Raw genomic sequence first — 19,125 nt, 5'->3', positions numbered from 1 at the left:
TTTATACAGTCTGTCTCCACCTACAGCTACTGAGCCCTCCTGGGTGTTTGCCTTTAATTCAATGATGTGTGTTTTAACAGTGTACACACTGAGATATGCATAAGCTCATTTACATCAGTCATTCTCTTTAATTTTACAACAATAATTTCACTCAATCATTATTATTGTTAACTTTACCAAAATAAATGTAAGTAAGTGTTCAATTAACTTGTTTCTCTCACCCCAATGAATTAATAGTGCATTCAAATTTTAGGGAGGACAATTAAACATCAAAACAAAACATTCAAAAAGTCAGCATTTTACTTTGGTACCGGAAATGATGACAACGAACATTGTACTTCCGTAAAGCAATGCATTCTGGTTATTGTAGGACAGATGAAGAAAGGAAGGAAGCCTCACTAGCTAAATGAGGCAGACACAAACAAGCTCACGAGGGAGTATGATAATATATGATAATGACAGATGACATATTTAGATGATTATTCTTATAAATTAAAAATGATAGAGCTTAAAATAAAACAGTATTAATGTTTTAAACAATAAGATAAATTAAACAGTAGGTTATACAATAAATAAAATATAAAAGAATAGCAGCCAGAGTAAGAACAGCATGTACAACATAAGTGTCCTCACAGATTAATGTTGAGCAATAATATTAAACAGCAATAAATTAATATTTATTAGTCACAGTAAGCCCATTAGTGCATGTCTTGTGACCCAAAGGTGGTCCTGACCCCCCTACTTTGAAACCACTAAAAAATAAACCCACGTATAAAAAGAAGGATTTTTATGTGACAGAATTTACCCCCACATTTAACCATTCTGCTGGAACATGGTTAACCCTATATGCAGAGATGATATTCATTAACCTTTATTATTCTACTCTAGCTGCTCCCATGACAACCTACCTTTAACTCTGGTAATGGCATTTATATTTACAGCATTTTCACCATTAGCTCTGAAAAACATGAAACACTCATGAATATCACAGAAAAGTGAGAGAAAAATTGACAATTTTCAACATTCAAATCTTCACAGAGGTTACTCTTTTGTGAATCCATTTATTAGAAAACACAACAACAATGTACAGAAAACAATATTGACAGGCTAAAGAGGTGAAGAAATTATTTAAAAAAGTAAATTAATCTGCTAAAATACATTTTCAGTTATTTGGTGAGTGAGATATAAATATTGTAGAAAGATTTTAATAAAATGAAATGAACATTGTGTAGCAAACGGGTAACACTTTACAACAAAGTACACACAGATTTGTGAAAAAAAAAAAAAAGTTTAATGCTACCGAAATGACATTCAGACCCCCCATGTAGTGACAAAACAATGAGGGGAAACCATGTTATTACACCTTCAAGGAAGTCAGGCAGTGTTAGATCAGTGTTACGTTTTATTGGGTCAGCTCTGCTCTCTTGATGGATTTAAAATAAGAGAAAAATTAGATTCAGGTCATGTTTTGAGTAGCAGCAGATTTTTTTACATCATCCAAATCTTCACAAAAGAAATGACAGAAAAACTTACAAATCAAGTCAATGTGTTGAAAAAGACAAAGATAAACTGGGATGAATGAACAGTGAAGTATCCAGCTGCGTTAAACTGGAATTGGAGGCTGTGTGTAGAAAGACATACGTGATGCGCTGTAAACACATCAATAAGGAAACAACCTTATTGGAGTACAGTCGCTTCAATACAAAAACACAGAACTGTGTGTCTGTCTTCTGGCTGCACTGGATGGTGTTGAAATGTTTAGATCGGGCTTTCACCGCCTCCTTTCTTCTTCCCATCACGTGCTCGGATTAAGATGAAGATTATGACGGCAGCCAGCAGGAGGACAAAAAGACAGATAAGTGTGCCCCATGCTGCGGGGGTCAGGGCCTTCCTCAGCCCAACTGTCTCTGCAGGAAGCAGGTTGCTCAAACTCAGCATGTAGCCCAGGGCCCAACCCACCGAGGTGTCCCCTGCCTGAGGATCAACAACTAACGATTACTGCAGGTTTGCACAAAATAAATCCTCATCATAAATATATACACATGTGCATTGAGGGTATACTGTAGTAAAGTAATGATGATGTTCTCACCTTCTTCTGGAAGGAAATACGTGGGAATGATGACTCATCGAAGCCGTATCCTCTCAACATGAGAACATTAACAAACACAGAGGAAGCACAGTAATCCTGCAAACGAGACTTTTGATCCGGAGCGAGAAGCAGCATCTGAAACATGAGCAAACAAGAGTTCAGGCTCCGTCTGTGTGAGTTACAAAGTGTGCTGCTGGTAGATCAATTAATGTTAGGCGCTAACTTTTACTGTAACAGACCCACTCGTCAGCTCACTTTGTGTCCCTGTTAGCAGTCCACACAAATGAACACAAATATTACGCTAGGTCACAAATGAGATATCATGAATTAAGAGGAAATTAGTAAAAGAGAAATTACTTGATCGTAGGTCATGCTGCACACACTTCTGGCTGCCTCCTCCAGCTGAGGAGGAGTGTTCACGGTGATGCCAGTGATGTGCTGCAGAAAGGAGTGAGTGTAGAAGAATGCAGAGAACGCCTGGCGACAGAAAAAAGACAACATTAAACTATTACAAGGGAAAATAATCTAAACATTGGGGAATACTTGAGCTTCGAGAGCAATGGTTTGACACAATGATGTGTAGGCTGAGTTTATTTCCCAAAATTACAAACAATGATCAGCTTCAAGTTCCTAAATGTTTAATATGTCTAAAGAACTCCATTGTGAGTGTAATCATCATTGATTTTTTTGTGCTTTAATGTCTTACTTTGCTTAAAATAATGTCTTTCTTCTATTTCTGATCTTATATTTGAACACATTTCATTTCTTATTGTCTAGTTATGAAACAGACGAAAGTTAACAGTGATGTTTTGTTACAACCTACAAATGCAAACATGTTTATTAAAGAGAAAACAGAACATTTGAAATTTGAGGTATAAATCCCTGAAACAAAGTAGACAAATGTATTCACTGCAAGCTGTAGAAACAGCCTTTAAGTGAGTGTTTCAAGTGATGCATTTGACTGATTGAAGAAAGCAGAATGTGACTCTTTATTAAAAAAGATTACATGCTAATTTACAAGAAAAAAACCCAGAGCAAAGATATAAAAGGCACGGGTTGGTCCACAGGGGGCGCCAAAATCAAGAAAGAACTCAAGCATTATCTTTGTCATACTGAAGTATTTGGTTGTCTGGTTCCAAAACTGATCAGAAAAATAAACTCAGTGATCTGATGCTGTGTGATCGTCCCTTGAGTATGGGCTGACCTTAAGTCTAAAATACTAACAGCATGAACCCCCCTTTCTCTCAAGTCTGTAGAAAGTTTCTCACCATGAAGCTGCCGGTGACGTTTGGCTGAAAAACTTTATCAAAGGAGCACTGGGAGAAGGGGCAGCTGTTGAAGGAGAAGATCTCGGACACGTTGCCCAGACAGTGTTCATACTGACCGCTGCCTTGTAGTGTTACAGACGCTTCAGAGTCATAGGAGCTGGGTTTGGACTTTGCTGTACAAGGAGAGTTAAATATGCTGCTCAACTTTAAAGTTTGACTGTGGCCTGCAGGGTAGCAGGGGTGAGTGATGGAGCCTGAGTTACCCTGAGACTGAGAGAGAGAGTGAGAGAGAGAGAGAGAGAGAGAGAGAGAGAGAGAGAGAGAGAGAGAGAGAGAGAGAGAGAGAGAGTGTTATATGACATACTAAATACCTCATAGTCTCTTAAATGCACAGGTCTGTCAACTGGACAACTTTGCAAGTTTTTGAAATGTTTACCGTCATAATAGAGTGACTGGAAACACACCTGACCTTCCATGGCTGACACTGTCGGTGGATTTTAGTTCACAAGTGTTACATATATGCAACATTTTCTTGTGGTACACATGTTTTTTAGTACCAGGGGAGTTCTGACATCTGTCATTTATTACACAATTAATTTAAAATTCATAAAATCTCAAATTTAAGCACAAAGCGTTCTGCATTCTTTTAAGAATACAAAAAAATCTTCTGTTTTAATAAATATAGTAATTTAGCTATCTCAGAACTACAGGGAAGGTTTTTCATAAAAATAAAAAAAACTAGATAAACAAAATAATTATAAGCTCATATAAGAAGAAAAGTTGACATGATATCTTTGCAGCATGCATTGTTATTGAGGGATTCCTGTACTGCTATGATGTAAAAAGGTCTACAGGGATTTGTTTTTGTACTTCATTGACCCAGACATAAAACAGAGTTTTTTTCATCACCATGTAATGAAAAACCTGGGATTGTCTTATATACAGAGTTTAGTAATTAAGTACCAGTACAGTCGACAGCTCTGCTTGTCTGTACAGTGAGTCACTCAGTCATTACTCAACGCAACAGTGCCAAGGGCAGGACAGATGAAGAGGCACAGTAACAGGAGCAAAGCAGCACTAAAGTAGGACAAGTTATCCAAACTGAGGAGGAACATGATGCACTTTTCAAGAAAACTGTTGCAAATGCAGCAGAAACATTTAACAAATGTGAACCAGCCCAAAAAATATCAGGCACAAAAAGATTACTCATGTGACTGAAAAGAATGAAGGTACGCTCATTACAAGACACATTATCCATTCAATAGATGGCAGTTTGTTCTAATTATTAGTACAGATAACATAAGTTCTTCATTTAGACACATTACCATATTTAATTACATTTCAATGTGACAATTTCATTTAAAAACATTGAAATGTAATTAATTTTAAAGGTGTTAAAAACAAAAAGCTATCTCCTTTCATTTAATGAGTTATTTTTATCATTATTGTCAATTACAATTGTCGTCTTTATCAAAACAGGGATAAGTCTTCTTCTATGAAAGAGTCTATAAAAGGGGGATCGTCCCACATCAGGGTCGTCTTGTATTCGGGTCAGTACCGTGTGATGAAGTAGTTTCATTCTGTTCCGTGAGTGTGTAACTCTACCTTTAAAATGTGGGCCAGCAGTCTCTTGAGGACCTGGTCCCGTCCGTAGCACAGGAAGCTGTGTGTGTACAGTGAGTACTCCTGGCCGTAGAGCTGCAGCTTTATCATGTCCTGTTTGTCCTCCACCTCCTCCTGAGTGGCAAACGTTATCTGGGTCGACGCCCCGCCAAAATCCAGAGCTCCCACTGTGGGCCTGCCGGGGCTGAACCAGCGCCCCACAAAGCCATACTGCAGAGAAACAAGAAGGGGAGACAGGGACAATGTTCATGTTTGTATTATTTAGAGTATCTGTTTCCAACATATAGATTAGGAAGCACAGGAATATTGTGCTAAGCCTATTTTGCCTGTCAAATTACCTCAATTTGTCTAAAGATTCAAATTCATCTCCACCAAAGCTGAAGACAAGAGCTCGCCTCTGACAATAGAGGGAATAGTTCTTATATATGGTTAGAAGTATGGGAGGTACCACTAGGTGTCATCAGTCACGCTCTAAATAAGCTTTCAAGAGACAGTTACCTCCAGTTATACCAACATACATGAAGTACAGAAGAAGACTGATATCTTGAATAACTGAATGCAAAGTTATAGTTTTATTGCTGCAGTGTGGATATGCTACTCCTCTTCTTAAGTTGTGATAAAAATACTGTCAGATATCTTGTATTCAAACTCATAAAGCCCTGCTGATTAAAAACCACACTTCGTAAGAGTGAGCCTACCTTTATGAAGTTTTCTAAGAGATAGTTGACAGTGACCCAGCCGTACGCTCCTTCCTGCTGACCGCTCAGTATGGCTGCGCCCTGGTAGCTGAAAGGGTAGGACTGGATCTTGTGGCCCACTTCCTGTAGAATCTGATCTGACTGCTCCGGGCTGGACATACTGGGTAGAAAAAAACAAACAAAGAAACAAATGCTATGTTATTAACAAGCAACATTAGCAGCAGGTGAAATCAAATGAGTCTTCAAAGATCCCGCCACGTGTTTTCACAATCAGTTACACACATTTAACTTTCAACCAGCAGACCAGGCTTCGAAAAAACCTTCAAACGTACTCTTCTTAGAAAACAGCTGATAACAAAATCTCTCCATTAATTGATTACAAATGTATTTCCTTTCACTCAGACACATACATCGCTACAAGACTACAAGACACAACACTGTCTGCAGACATAGAGTCCTGTTTATCCAGGCTGTCATAAAACATCTCGATCAGTAAAGCACTGAAAAGTCAGCCTGCTAACTCATACTGCACATTGCACTGTATAACCTGGTTCCCTGTGTTAATGTAGCTATGCTGTGTCTGTTTTTTTATTAGGAATGTATTCTGTTAGTAAGTGTGTTGATAGGTCTAAAATAGATCTCCTTGTGGGATGTGTAACCATGTGTTTTTATGCACACGCAAATAAAAGACAAGTTTCTGCCTTATGCTGCAACAAGTAGACGATAAATCTTTATCTTACATTTTTAACTGATCCCTTTTATGTTCTTTCCATTGATGCAGCTTCTTATTTATAAATATTGTTTGACGTTTGAGATGTTGAATACAAATTGTTGTTTGGGAGCAAATATTCCATGTCAAACAATCACTGGTTCAGCACAGCAGTTAGAAGTGTATGCCCCATGTACAGAGGCTACGGTCCATGTTGCAGTGGTTGTCAGTTACATTCGATCTTGGCATTTTGCTGTATATCATCCCACACTCTTCCCTCTAATGTCTCCCGTCTCTCTTCAGCTGTCCTATCCAATACAGGCAACATGCTCAAAAAACTACTTTTGAGACTTTAAGACTTTGTCATAATAAGTCCATCAACATATCTGTAAGAAATATATCTTAGATTTCAGTGAGCAGCAGTAATAGAAAAACTAGGAGTTAGGTGAAACTTGACACAGAAATAATTACAATGTCACCAACAATACAATGCAATAAGTGCAAAGGGAGGTTTTGAGTGCACAAAGAGAGGCCTGCTGTTGTCTCTCATTCAAATCCAGGACACATTTGCACTGAGTGAAAGATTTCCATATTCACCCCCGATGGTGCGATTTGGCAGCTGTCGGCAGCAGATTTGCATGAAGTCAAATCGTACATGTCATGATATTGACAAGCCGTCAAAACACTTTATGTTCCTGAGGAATCACAAAAAGTCACAGTATATTACTCGACAAACAATCAGATGCATAACAGATCAGGAGGAGGACGCAGACGGTGAATACATTTTAACCTTGCTGAGAGAGCAATCATCCAACATGGCTACTTCATTCTGTCAGAGAAGAATGTACAATAACACGGAGGAGAACTCTTTAAAGCAGGAAAATAAACAAGTCAAGCTGTTTGATAATTTCATCTTTTTTACAAACAGACACTATTCTGTGTGCTTTTATTCCCTCATTTAAATAACTGATGAGAACTGATAGGGCTCGTATCTGAGCAGACACAGGCCGCAGGCAGCTCTACATGCAAATATTAAAATATGTAATTCAAGATGAGAAATTCAAATTCACTGAGTTGAGATGGTGTCAGTATAACGACTGAGTCCACAAGTCTATGGATGCTACATTATGTTTTTATAAGACCAGATCTATAAGTTTGTATATTGTGAAAGCTACCCTGAGCAGCTTTTTTTATTTGTTATGAATGAGATTGAAATGAATGCCAAGGCATATATATGACTTATAAAACAAACAAGACCATCAAGAATAGAACTGCCGGGTGAACTGCCATCTGAAACAGTTTACAGAGTGCACACCAGGAGTGTTTATAATATGAAATATGACCTGAAAACCACAATCATCGTGTGTGAATCATAGACTGTATAAATAATGGACGCAGTATCCGTGACGTCACCCATCTGTTCCTGAGTGCTGCTTTGAAGCCAATCGTCGGTGGGAGCCATATTGGAAATGCTGAACTCAACCAAACTTAGTGTAAGGTAAAGAGGCGGAGTTTGAGCCTCCTAGCCAACAGCTATGTGTTCCTGCCTGTCAGTCAAGTCAGTCATGTCCTTATTTGGGCAAAACTCGTAATCTTAATATCTTCTGAACAGTTGTGAAAAAACCTCACCCCCCATACAGTGTGTGACGATAGAGAGATTAGCTAAGTAGACTGAAGCCGTTTTTTGAACCAGGCTCGAAACATGTTTATTAATGCTGCAATGATCGTCTTCTTTGAATGGGTATGTATGTGGTTTACGGTGTTTCTGCAGCCAGCCTCAAGCGGATTCTCAATGAATTGCAGTTTATAACACTTCCGCATGGACTTCATATTTTGAGACCAGAGGTTGCTGCTTGGTGTGAATGTGCGATGAATGATGACAGAAGCAGATTTCTATGTGAAATCTGCTTCAAAAAGAGATCTTTAATCAAGATCTCATAATAAGCAGAAAAAAATGTTGACCTTTGAATCCGTTTTAAGACTTTTAATAGTGGTCATAGATGTATTCGCCCATTTTACCGATCCTGACACCTTACTGTATATAAAAGTCACCAGTTGAGCATGCATGGAAATGTATGTTTCTCTTTAAATCCCATGTTCTAAATAACTGCACCTTGAAAAGCACTTAACTGTAAATTGACTGTTTTGCTGTGATGTGAAATGAGAAGTCAACCATAAGACAGCAGTAAGGCTACAAGGTGTAGAAAGGTATGTGACAGGTAAACACAGAAACAAAACAATAGCTTGTTACTCTCAATCACACATTCATAATAATATGCACACAGCCTGACTCACTGCAGAAGCCTCATGCCAGCTGTGGCTCCCAGGTACACAGGTGTGAGCTTGTGTCTTTCTTTGGGGATATCCTTCACGGCCTGGTCCAGACAAACCTCTAAGCTCTTCCCTGCAGCTCCCTGCTGGCCTGCATAGCTGGAGATTCCTCCACCTGTGTCAGTGTAAAAGACGATAAAAAAGAAAGACAGTCATTGTGGATCACAGCACAGACATGTATGAGCTTGTTTTAATGTCAGAGCTCTGTGAGAACCTCAAGCGTGATGATGCAAATTAATCACACCCTCAAGGCCAGAATTGTCCCAGTTACCTGGATAATTACCTCATAATGTGCACACAACTGTGGGAAAACTCAAGACAGTAGACATATATTTGCTTTAGTTGATTAGAGGTAAAAACTAAAACAGCCCATTATTTCTTACTATGCCTGAAAATAGACAGATTTTAAAGGATGTAAAAATCTCTTTTAGTGATTTAATGTTCTTTAATGTTCTTAATTATCTAATAAGTTCAACCAAGAGTTAAAGTTCACTTCTGACTCTGTCGTTTTAAAGTTATGAAATAACACAATGTAAACACCAAGTTCATGACTAATTGACAAGTGTTTGTTTATCTAAGTGTAGAAACTCAAAGACCCTGTGGCAGCGCAGGAGTGGCACAGTCAACTCTGAGTCACACCTGATTCATGACAGCCTTGGACAAAGATTTGCTCCACTGGCTGTGAGAATATGATGCATTCACAGGAAACAGTACAAGGAGTCTCTGTTTTATGTCACTGTCAGAGGACTATAGATAAAGCATGCCAGTGTTTTTCTTACTCTAAAGCAGCCATTCTCAACCCGCGGGGGGGGGTCGCGGACACCAGTGCATGTTAAATATGGGGTCACGACTCAAAAAGGTTGAGAACCGCTGCTCTAAAGAACTGAAAGTAAAAATGACCTCCTTATGCATTTAACAGATCATTTAAATAATAGTTGCATGAAAACAGAGTTGGTCATGGAAGGGTTAAAATTACTGTGCATGGTCAACTGACTTCACTCAATTAGCTGGATGACAGACTTTATCAGACATGGTTATGACTTGAGTACTGGACCTTGGCTTGGACATTAAGGAGTTGGAAACTGTCACGACTGACACATGACACAAAGGTTGTATCACACAAACAGTCTGGCATAACCTAGGCGGTGTCCAGAAAGTTTTATAACATCTATAAAAACTTCTCAAAGTACAACCACAGCTGATTCACACACCCTGCTGATATACACAGTATGTTTACACACAGCGGGCAGGAAGAAGCGCAACTTCAGCAGAAAATCAACTAAACGTCCCTTTCCTGCCAAGCGGCAAACTCCGGTCTAAAAATATGTGACCATTGTGGAAGTGCTAAAAACTGCAGTTCATCGAGGATCCGCTTGAGTCTGGCTCCGGAAGTACCGGAAACCACATACACACCAATTCAAAGAGATGATCTTTACAGCAAAAATAAACATGTTTACATCCTGGAACAAAAGACGAGTGTAGTCTGGGTAGCTAATTTCTCAATCGGCACATACTGTACGGGGGTGAATTTTTTCATAATGCGGCAATTTCAAAGATATTGAGATTAGGAGTCTTCCATTACGAGAGGCACAGCTTACTTAATTGACAGCTGGGAACTCTGTAGCTGTTGGCGAGGAGGCTCAAAGCCCGCCTCTTAACCTCACACTCGCTCGACAGCAGTACAACATTTCCAATATGGCTGCCTCCGACGTTTGGCCTCAAAACAGCGCTTCAGAAACAGATGGGTGACGTCACTGATACCACTTCCATTATTTAAACAGTTGATGTTTCCTGCACATTTGTTTTTCAGAGCATAGCTGCTGTAAAACGATCAGAAAATAATGTCTTCCTTTTTTTTTTAATCACTTTGTTTATTGTCACTCTGTCTTTATCTCTACAGCTTTCTATCTCTCTCTCTCTCTCTCTCTCTCTCTCTCTCTCTCTCTCTCTCTCTCTCTCTCTTTCGCTCGTAGCAGCTTTTAGCTAAACATACAACTGTAGGTCTGGTTTTTTTCAGACATTTCTGCAAAAGGAAGGATTCACTATATGCACGTTTCTACACTCATTGCATGTATTGGCTGTTGGAAACTTAGCTGGCTTGAATTAAAAGTTGAAAAACATGTGTGTTCTTTTAGACTACTAATGTTTTCATGACTGCACTGCATTCTTAAAAACAACAGATTCTGCCGTGAACAATAGATTTGTGTTTTAAACACGCAGAGAAAGAAATGAGGAAAAAAAATTGGCATTAATCCTTCAGGATTCAATGTTCTCTACATTGTTTTTACAGAGTCAGATGTTAAATATTTGGTTCCTTCAAATTCATGACATCATTTAGTGAATGCTTAAAGCCAACTCTAAATTCTTTCATATGTGTATTATTTACTATCTATCTTTAGGGTTTCTATTTGAACATGTTGTAATGGTGGGACTTTGGACAGATTTCAGATGCTTGCTTCTTAGAAGAAACAAGTTTTGTCTCTACAGAGTCACGTCTCAGGCCTAGAGAAGAAGGATTGGCCCCAGAGTGTTTGAAATGCAAAACAGGGATTACTGGTGCAGAGAGAGAGCTTAAATTTACCCTTGACATGACATTCACTGTGCTGGGTGACCACGCCTGTGCCATTCTGCTTGTCTGCTGGCCACTTGTAGATGTACAAAGCTGTGTGTGAAGATCCAGCATCCAAGACAATCCCATACTGCAGAAACAGACACAGAACACACAAACAGAGAAAATGTAACATTTCCAAAATTAAAAACATTCAAAACAGTGAACAGTAAACAACTGTCAATTCATCAAATTTTAACATCTGAGAGAAATTGTCTAAACCCTTTTCTAATTTAAGTCCACAACTGCACCAAAACACAGCTCTGCCACCCTCAGGTCTTTGTACTTCCATATTGATCTTGCTGGAAGCTCAAAAGCTAGACACACAGTGGAAGCTCCACATACACACACAGAGACATGCACACACACAGCACTGCTTGGCCCTGCCTCCTCTTCTAGCTCAAAGTGATCCCCTGTAACGCTCTGTTACTACCTCCAACGCTGGCCGGCACAGCAGTGGGAGGACTTGATCCCACCATAGCTGCTCTGTGACATTCAGACTAAAAGACAGATGTCACAGGGCCGTAAACATCGCACCTTGAACTGGCAATATAAAAAGGGTTATTGAAACAGATGTGGGAGATCAACTCTCACTTAAAACAGAAAAATATAATAGACTTCTTTTGTTGCTAGTTATATTTTTGGGTATTTGTTTTGTCTTCTAAGATAGGACCGCTGACGAGATAGGACATAACATTTGGGGAGTAGAGAGTGAGGGACAACAAGCAGTAAAAGGTTTGTTGCCAGGAGTTGAACCAACCACTGCTGCAACGAGGAAAACCGTCTCTGTACATGGGGCACACGCCTAAACTGCTAGGCCAATAGATGCCCCTTTTCTAAATATAACACAGAAGATAAATACATATTTTTTTAATCTGTTTTTTTTTTCATTTTCTTTGACAGACAGCACATGTAAAAAAAATCAGTGCATACACATATCTCTGTATGAGGTAATCAGTGTGCAATACAAGTAGAAAAACAGAGGCAGTATGGCATGTACATATTCAGACAGTAAGAAAGTGCCTATAACATAAATATCTCAAGGGGCAGTACCATCAGATCCAAGTTTTGTGATAAGTTACAAGGGACCCCTTTAATGAGAATCGTATATTTTCAAGTTTAGGACAGCTTAGAATTTCTTGTATCCGTTTCTTGTGTGTTGGAGGAGAGGCATGTTTCCATTTAAGAAGGATAGCACGTCTAATTGTTGAGGGAATGTTGGGATCTTGGGGAAGGGATGATCAGGGTGTTAAAGGCCTTGGTGAGAGAGTCAAAAATCTCCAACCAGAAATCATTAAGCCGGGGCCAAGGCCAGAACATATGCACATGGTTGCACAGAAAACTTCTGGATTATAAATAACATCAGTGACAACCTAGAAGTTCACAAAAATCCTCCCTCTGCAACTAACGTGCAATAACACAGATCTGAAATAATCAGGCTGAGCTGAAGATACATTTTCTATAACCTTTTCATTGAGACAAAAATTGAAGAATGGTCACTTATTCCAATACTCCTGTTGATAGTCAGGCTGATCATTTTAAAAATCATGACTGAACACAGTTCATGTTGTTAAGAGATGACAGTTTTATAAAATGTGGGAAAAAAAGTCCTTCACATTATTCTGTAATTTGAACTGTAAAGGTGAATCCGAGTGGCACATGTCTGCTCATGTCTTCATCTTAAACGCAAAGATCCCGACAGACTCTTTATGACAACCAAGAGATCAAGTAACCTCCACCTCAGGCTATTACACATTGACTGACTGTAATGACTTTGCACTCCGTTTTCTGGTGTACGATAGTGAGCGTTATTCCTCGTATGCTCCTGCTCCTCAGATCCTGAAGACACACATGGTTAAACTCCAGCAGCTCTTCCTCTTTAAACTCAAGGAAGTTCTGGTTTACTGTCAGCACTCATTCACTTTAAATAAGTGTTTCCTGTTGTAACTTATCTTGCTCTCTCAGTGACTTCCTTTCCATTTGCACTGAAAAGCACATTCATGTTGTATGGTCACTTTTATACTCTGCTTATTCAGTTTTGATGGAGTAAATAACTAGTTCCTCTTTCCTAAGCCAGTGCAGTATGAGGATATAGAGGATCTTTGTTTTTAGGGTTGTCATTGTTGTATAAACTCTTCATGAACTTCATCTGACTATGACCAGAGTGCAGTTAGTGAAAGATAACCCTCTGTTGAAGATTATCCCCTGGTTTATTGTTACAGTCTTTATCACAACATCAACCACTGTGGAGGTAAATATGTGGCTCTTCAAGACGACTTTCTGCAGGATGAGTGAGTGATGAGGTAATGCATTGATCTGTTGCTATGTTGATTGTTGATTGTAATGTAACAATGACTGACTTTGTAAACTCTGATTTAGTAACATTAGCTTAACAAAGGTGAGCAGAAATACTAGTTTAACATTAACAACACAGTCCAGGGGACATGATGTGAGCTCTAGGGTCCAAACAAATGTCATAATGACATAAATATGCACACAGTCTAACTCTTCCTTTTGAGCAGTGAATCCTTCACAGCAGGCATAAACATTAAATCCTGTTGATAGTGTTTTGTCCTTTAGCTAGCTAAAACAATACCTGAAGAGAAAACATTTTTCTTTTTGTGAATCCTGCTCCGGTATCGGCCATGAGAGAAAAGAAAATTACGTCACAAGAGCTTTTCATCTAGCAGAGCTCTAAACATAGACACTCTTTCTCCAGAGAAGAAAACATTTGTTACACAGGCGCTAAAATCCAGCATAAAGAAATAACCAATCATGTTGCTGATAATCTCATTTGACAATGTAGGTCAGGAAGATGTATAAGAGTGGGACTATTTTAAATCAGTGAAAACTTCCAACAGTGCCTTCAAGTATTAGAAGAAGTGTTTTACATTGAGCAACAGAGACAGTGTGAGCAGGCGTTCCCAGTCTGGTCAGAGAACACTTCAGCTAAGATGTCCTCTCACACATGGGATGAAAAAGATGTCACTGTGACTCTCAGGACAGCGCAGGAATTAAATCAAATCAACTCTTCTGCTCAAATGAAAGGAAACACTCAGAATGTGTAGTAACCCAGCCATGCAAGATGGAATGTGACAGACGATCCAAGGGAAGGGGACTGAACACACACACACACTCACACTCACACTCCACACATACTGACACACACTCACACGCACACATGCATAAATCATTCTGTAGAAATAGATACACATGCTCCTCTTTCTACTCTCAGACATATGTGGGCATACGACTTTTAAAGTCAGTGGAGCAGGTGAACAGCAGCATCGTGTGGAACCTTGTTGTTCCTCATAATATTTCCTCATTAGTGCTGTGCAGTGGGTTGAAAGGACTCGCTCTAACACTTGCCAAAATCTCAGAGGAGCTCTAATGACCTGTTTTCTCCCTTCAGTTGAAAAACTATGGGAACTGTTGTACTTGTCCAATGCAGAATGTAAGAAAAAGCCTTTTGTGTGCGTTTTGTGACTGGTAGACCATATTGTTACTAAGTGAAAGGGAGGCTGCGGGGCACGACAAAGGCACCATGGGATATGTGGCCTGTGACATAAAAAGAGTGAGGAGTGTGAACAGAACAGGAGCTGGAGTCGAGGTGTGCAGCAAAATCTGGTCTGTCAAAACCGCACTGCACTACATTTCTTGCCTTTCATGTATTCTGCTGAGGGTTGAACAGAGGAGGAAGCCTTTGAATGTCTTAATCCCTGATTTTCATTCTGAATGCAGGGACGTCTCTGGTACCATCAGGTGAGTCATATTAGGTTATTTGATACTCTACAATGAGACAACTATACAGGTTATCATTTCATGTCCCTCAGGTGAGCTCAATTCATCCACAAATTCACCTGAGGGTGCAAAATTTGTGTTGCTTTAAGTTAATTTTTAAAAAGGGAAAGATATTTTATCTGCGGTGTCTCACTTTCAGGTTTCCTCAGTTAACATATTTGGTGTGACTGACGGTTTGACAGAGTGTGATATCCTTCAGGTTTCAAAAATACAGGATCACCCTTCAAGACCTGATCAGGTGACACAAGAGTAAAAAAAAGTGAGGAGTGAAATAAACATAAAAAGCCAACTTCCAGTATAAAGGAGATTAGATTTACAGATGAATATTAACACTGAAGTGTATTGGAACAAAAGATATATGCACCTAAAGCTGTTGTCTCTTCCAGCACCGTGAAGAACTTTCAGGTTGTTGTTTTTCGGTGCAACACAAAACAGTCATGAAGATGTGCATCTTGCAAGCAGCAACCTCCAGTCTTGTGAAAATTAAGCCAATGCAGAAGTGCTAAAAGCTGCAGTTCAATGAGTGCTCACCAGAGGCTGGCTCCAGAAGACCCGTAAGCCACACCGATTCAAAAAAGCACATCTTTCAGCAAAAACAAGGACTGCACAGCCAAGTACAAAAACAGTACTATTCTGGTCTGACTCTCATTCCTCTATTTGCACACTGTCCGGGTTGATTTCTTTACCTCAGCAGGTTCAATCTAATTTCCTTAAATTCCTTTTTGGCTCAATAAAATGTGCTTCTACCTTTTTCCTTTCATTAAATATCATAACTTTGTGACCCTCTCCGTTGTAGAAAGCAGCGAGTCACTCCAGAGCTTCAAGCACAGATGTTGGGAGTCAGATAACATCTGCAGTATAATCAAAAACTCAAAGAATATTTATTTTCCAGAGCACATGAATAATATGATGACTGATGTGACTGGCTGCATGTGGCTGTTTGCTGTGTTTGATGAATGTTTGGTGTATCTATAGTTTTTTTTGTTTTTATTGTTTTTATGTTATTAATTCTCCATGTAAAGCACATTAAGCTTAGGTGTTATGAAATGTGCTTTATAAATAAAATTGCTATTGCTATCAAAGTTTCCTGAACAAACTTAAAACGATACAAACCCAATTACCTTTACTTACTGTTTAAGATCTCAGTTAAATATGATTAAATTCAAGTGATGCAGGGAGAGAGTGTAAGACATACATCACAAAATGCAGCTGATAAGTTATCCAAATATTTTAACAATCATTAAAAAATATCAAATCATATTTAGGCTTACTGACAGTAAGGTTTTTTTTGTTTTAATGGACAATCTTTGGCTCTGTAAATATTCACACCCAAACATCACATTTTATAAACCGTCTGTTTTCATTTTGTCAGTCTGAGACTTCCATATATTTTAGTTTCAGGTAAGTTTGATTTGTTACGTTCAATGACACAACTTCAGCTATGCAATAACTCACTCAGAGCCTATTGCCAAAATTACATGATATCTTAATCTCTACTATCCTGAACTTCCATACATTGAAGTTGCAGCACACTGTGTTAATTTCTGCAGCTTAGGTGAGAATATACTGTATTATATAATTATCTTGCTATATTATATTTTGTTATATTACATTACTATTCTAACTACAACCCATGGTCATATTACATACAAATATTCTTTCTATTTATTGCTTAATTTGTCATTACCAACCATAATCACACCATGTCAACCTGTCACTACTGAAACATTTTTTAATACTGCCTGTAATTACTTCTATTTAATTTAAATTCCATTTGTAACATGTATATATCTAAATTGTACTCTAGCTTTATCTATCTATTTTATTTTACTTATTTTTATTTTTATTTTATTTTTATTTTATTTTGTTTTATTTTGTTTTATTTTGTTTTATTTTTATTTTGTACTTATTTTGTACTTATTGAAACTTCTTTCTTGATTGTACTTATGTCTGGGTTGCTGTAACAACTGAATTTCCCCCCCGGGGGATCAATAAAGTAATTTCTTATCTTAATATTAAACTGATGATTAAACTAACACAGAACCACCAGTAATGGGTAATGAGTTGGATCAGTTGTGAACTAAATAACAAGTTGGAGTGACCTACCCGACATCATAACACCAATAAACCTCTCACTAAATCCTCTAGTGCCTGCGTTACACCTTCCACTCCCAGTCTGCACCCTGACCTGCACAGCTTTGATTACACCGTGCCGAAAACCTATACTGCCATCCAAAAATACCCAACAGAACCGACCTTACCATGAACCCCGGAGCCTCCTGGATGTCTTGAGTGCGGATCGTGAGTAACAGGATTGCAACAAGTCCAAAGAGCAGGAGCGCGATGGGGACTGCAGGGTGAGCTGCGCGCTGAGCCATGAAGAGAAAGAGAGAAGTGAAAGAAGTGCTCCTCTGCTCTCCAGTTCTCCGCTGCTCTGCTCTGCTCTCCTCTGCTCTCCTCTCCTCTGCGCCGGCTGGAAGTTTGAGCGTCGACTTAATAGCGTCCAAGTGGAAGAAGTGGAATAAGTGTCTGCTGGCTTCAGCTGGCCGGGTGTTATCACTGCCTGCCTGTGGTTCACGCTTCACTTGCTGTCTGCCTCCTGTTTTACATTTCACTTGAGCTCTCAAAGCCAAGTCTGACCTGAATTTATGCCCCGGTCTCCGCGCGCAGCCAAGTCGTCCTCCATGCACCTGAACCAAGTCCTCGGTCAGTGAATGAAAGCAGCTCCAAGGCTACAGGAGCCATGGAGAGAGAAATGTCTTCATTAGGCTGGGGGGGCTGGAGATAATGCTGCTCACACTTAACTCCGGGTTCCAGCTAGTGGAAATCATTTCCGTGTTGAGTGAAATGAAGGAGACAATCACATGATACATAATGATCCACATTATTAATGGACAAAGATGGGCTGGCCTGAACTGGCACGGGTCCACATTGTAGGGTGTTGGACTTCGGTGCTGCAGAACTGGTTGTTGTTGTTGTTGTCTTCCAGTATTTGCATGTGAATGGAGCAGCTTAAAAACCTGACTTGCAAATAGTGCCTCATTTGAATTTCCTAAGTTACGCATAGAAATGGAGTGTTCACTGGAGGCCCATGAAATCCTTGCAGCTTGTTAAAGTCTATTTTTGCAGAAACTCTGTTCTGACTGGGTCTAAATTTAGCAGAATATATAATGAGTTATTTGAAGGAGCTTTTGTTTATTCAGGGCATTGTTTTTTATTTTTTGCATGGGTCACAATATGCTAGATATTGCAAAAAAACAACCCATCATACTTTTAGTGTAACTACTAATATCCCATCTGAGTTTATCCCTCTGAAAGTACTGAGATGGAAATGCCTCAGAGAATTAAAATCACTCAAGCACTCTAATACTTCAGTCTTTCCATTGTTTGCTTTCCAAATATCGTTCACTAATGCAGCGAACGAGCAGTTTGCAAAAAAAGGTTGCCCTCATTTTATTTCACATGTGAAGTATAATGCTGTCTGACATGAAAAAGTGGAATCCTGTCAGTTACACAAAATTAAAATTGTATGAGTTTCCAAGCAGCAGAGGCAGAAATATTCTGACCTTCAGTGTAAGGTAAGAGCCGAGCGCCACACTTTGTCCCAGATATTAATGTTAGTCACTATTTTTTGTTACAAGCCTCCCCTCCTGGATAATGTCCCTGTCTTCCAAAATTCCTCAACTCCACATTGTGACAGACTTTACAATAAAATATACGGTCTCTAAGCCAGTGCCAAAACAATAACAGAAGCATACAAACATGTAGGATTTGACAGAGCAACTGTGACATCAGCCATCAGTTTGCATTGGATCTGCTCAAAACCCACAGCTGCTTCTTGTGCCTAAAGCGACCTTCTCTGTTAGGCCTTCTGCCTGGTCTTTCTGGTCTTGGAGGCCAGTATGAAAAATAATCCATATGGTGTTATCTCTGATTTTGGGTCCCCCACCTCATGTGAATTTCTTTCCCCAAATACTTACCATAAAAGGGATATGAGT

The 19,125-nt window shown here is 39.2% G+C and overlaps 1 protein-coding gene across 1 annotated transcript; it reads right to left on the bottom strand.

Annotated features, from left to right (window-relative positions):
- Positions 1–1,384: 1,384 nt before the first annotated feature.
- Positions 1,385–18,199, bottom strand: LOC117831186 (ectonucleoside triphosphate diphosphohydrolase 2). Its single transcript, XM_034709740.1, has 9 exons — positions 17,389–18,199; positions 11,300–11,417; positions 8,683–8,833; positions 5,679–5,838; positions 4,963–5,190; positions 3,358–3,627; positions 2,447–2,566; positions 2,090–2,224; positions 1,385–1,974 (listed from the first exon to the last, which is right to left on the bottom strand). Exons 1-9 carry the CDS (start codon positions 17,503–17,505, stop codon positions 1,759–1,761), a joined length of 1,515 nt encoding a protein of 504 aa, XP_034565631.1. The 5' UTR covers positions 17,506–18,199; the 3' UTR covers positions 1,385–1,758.
- Positions 18,200–19,125: the final 926 nt, after the last annotated feature.

This window comes from Notolabrus celidotus, chromosome 19 (assembly GCF_009762535.1).
Source record: "Notolabrus celidotus isolate fNotCel1 chromosome 19, fNotCel1.pri, whole genome shotgun sequence".
Lineage (NCBI taxonomy): Eukaryota > Metazoa > Chordata > Actinopteri > Labriformes > Labridae > Notolabrus > Notolabrus celidotus.
The sequence above is the reverse complement of the archived record's forward strand: the minus strand, read 5'-3'. Positions and strand labels throughout refer to the sequence as shown.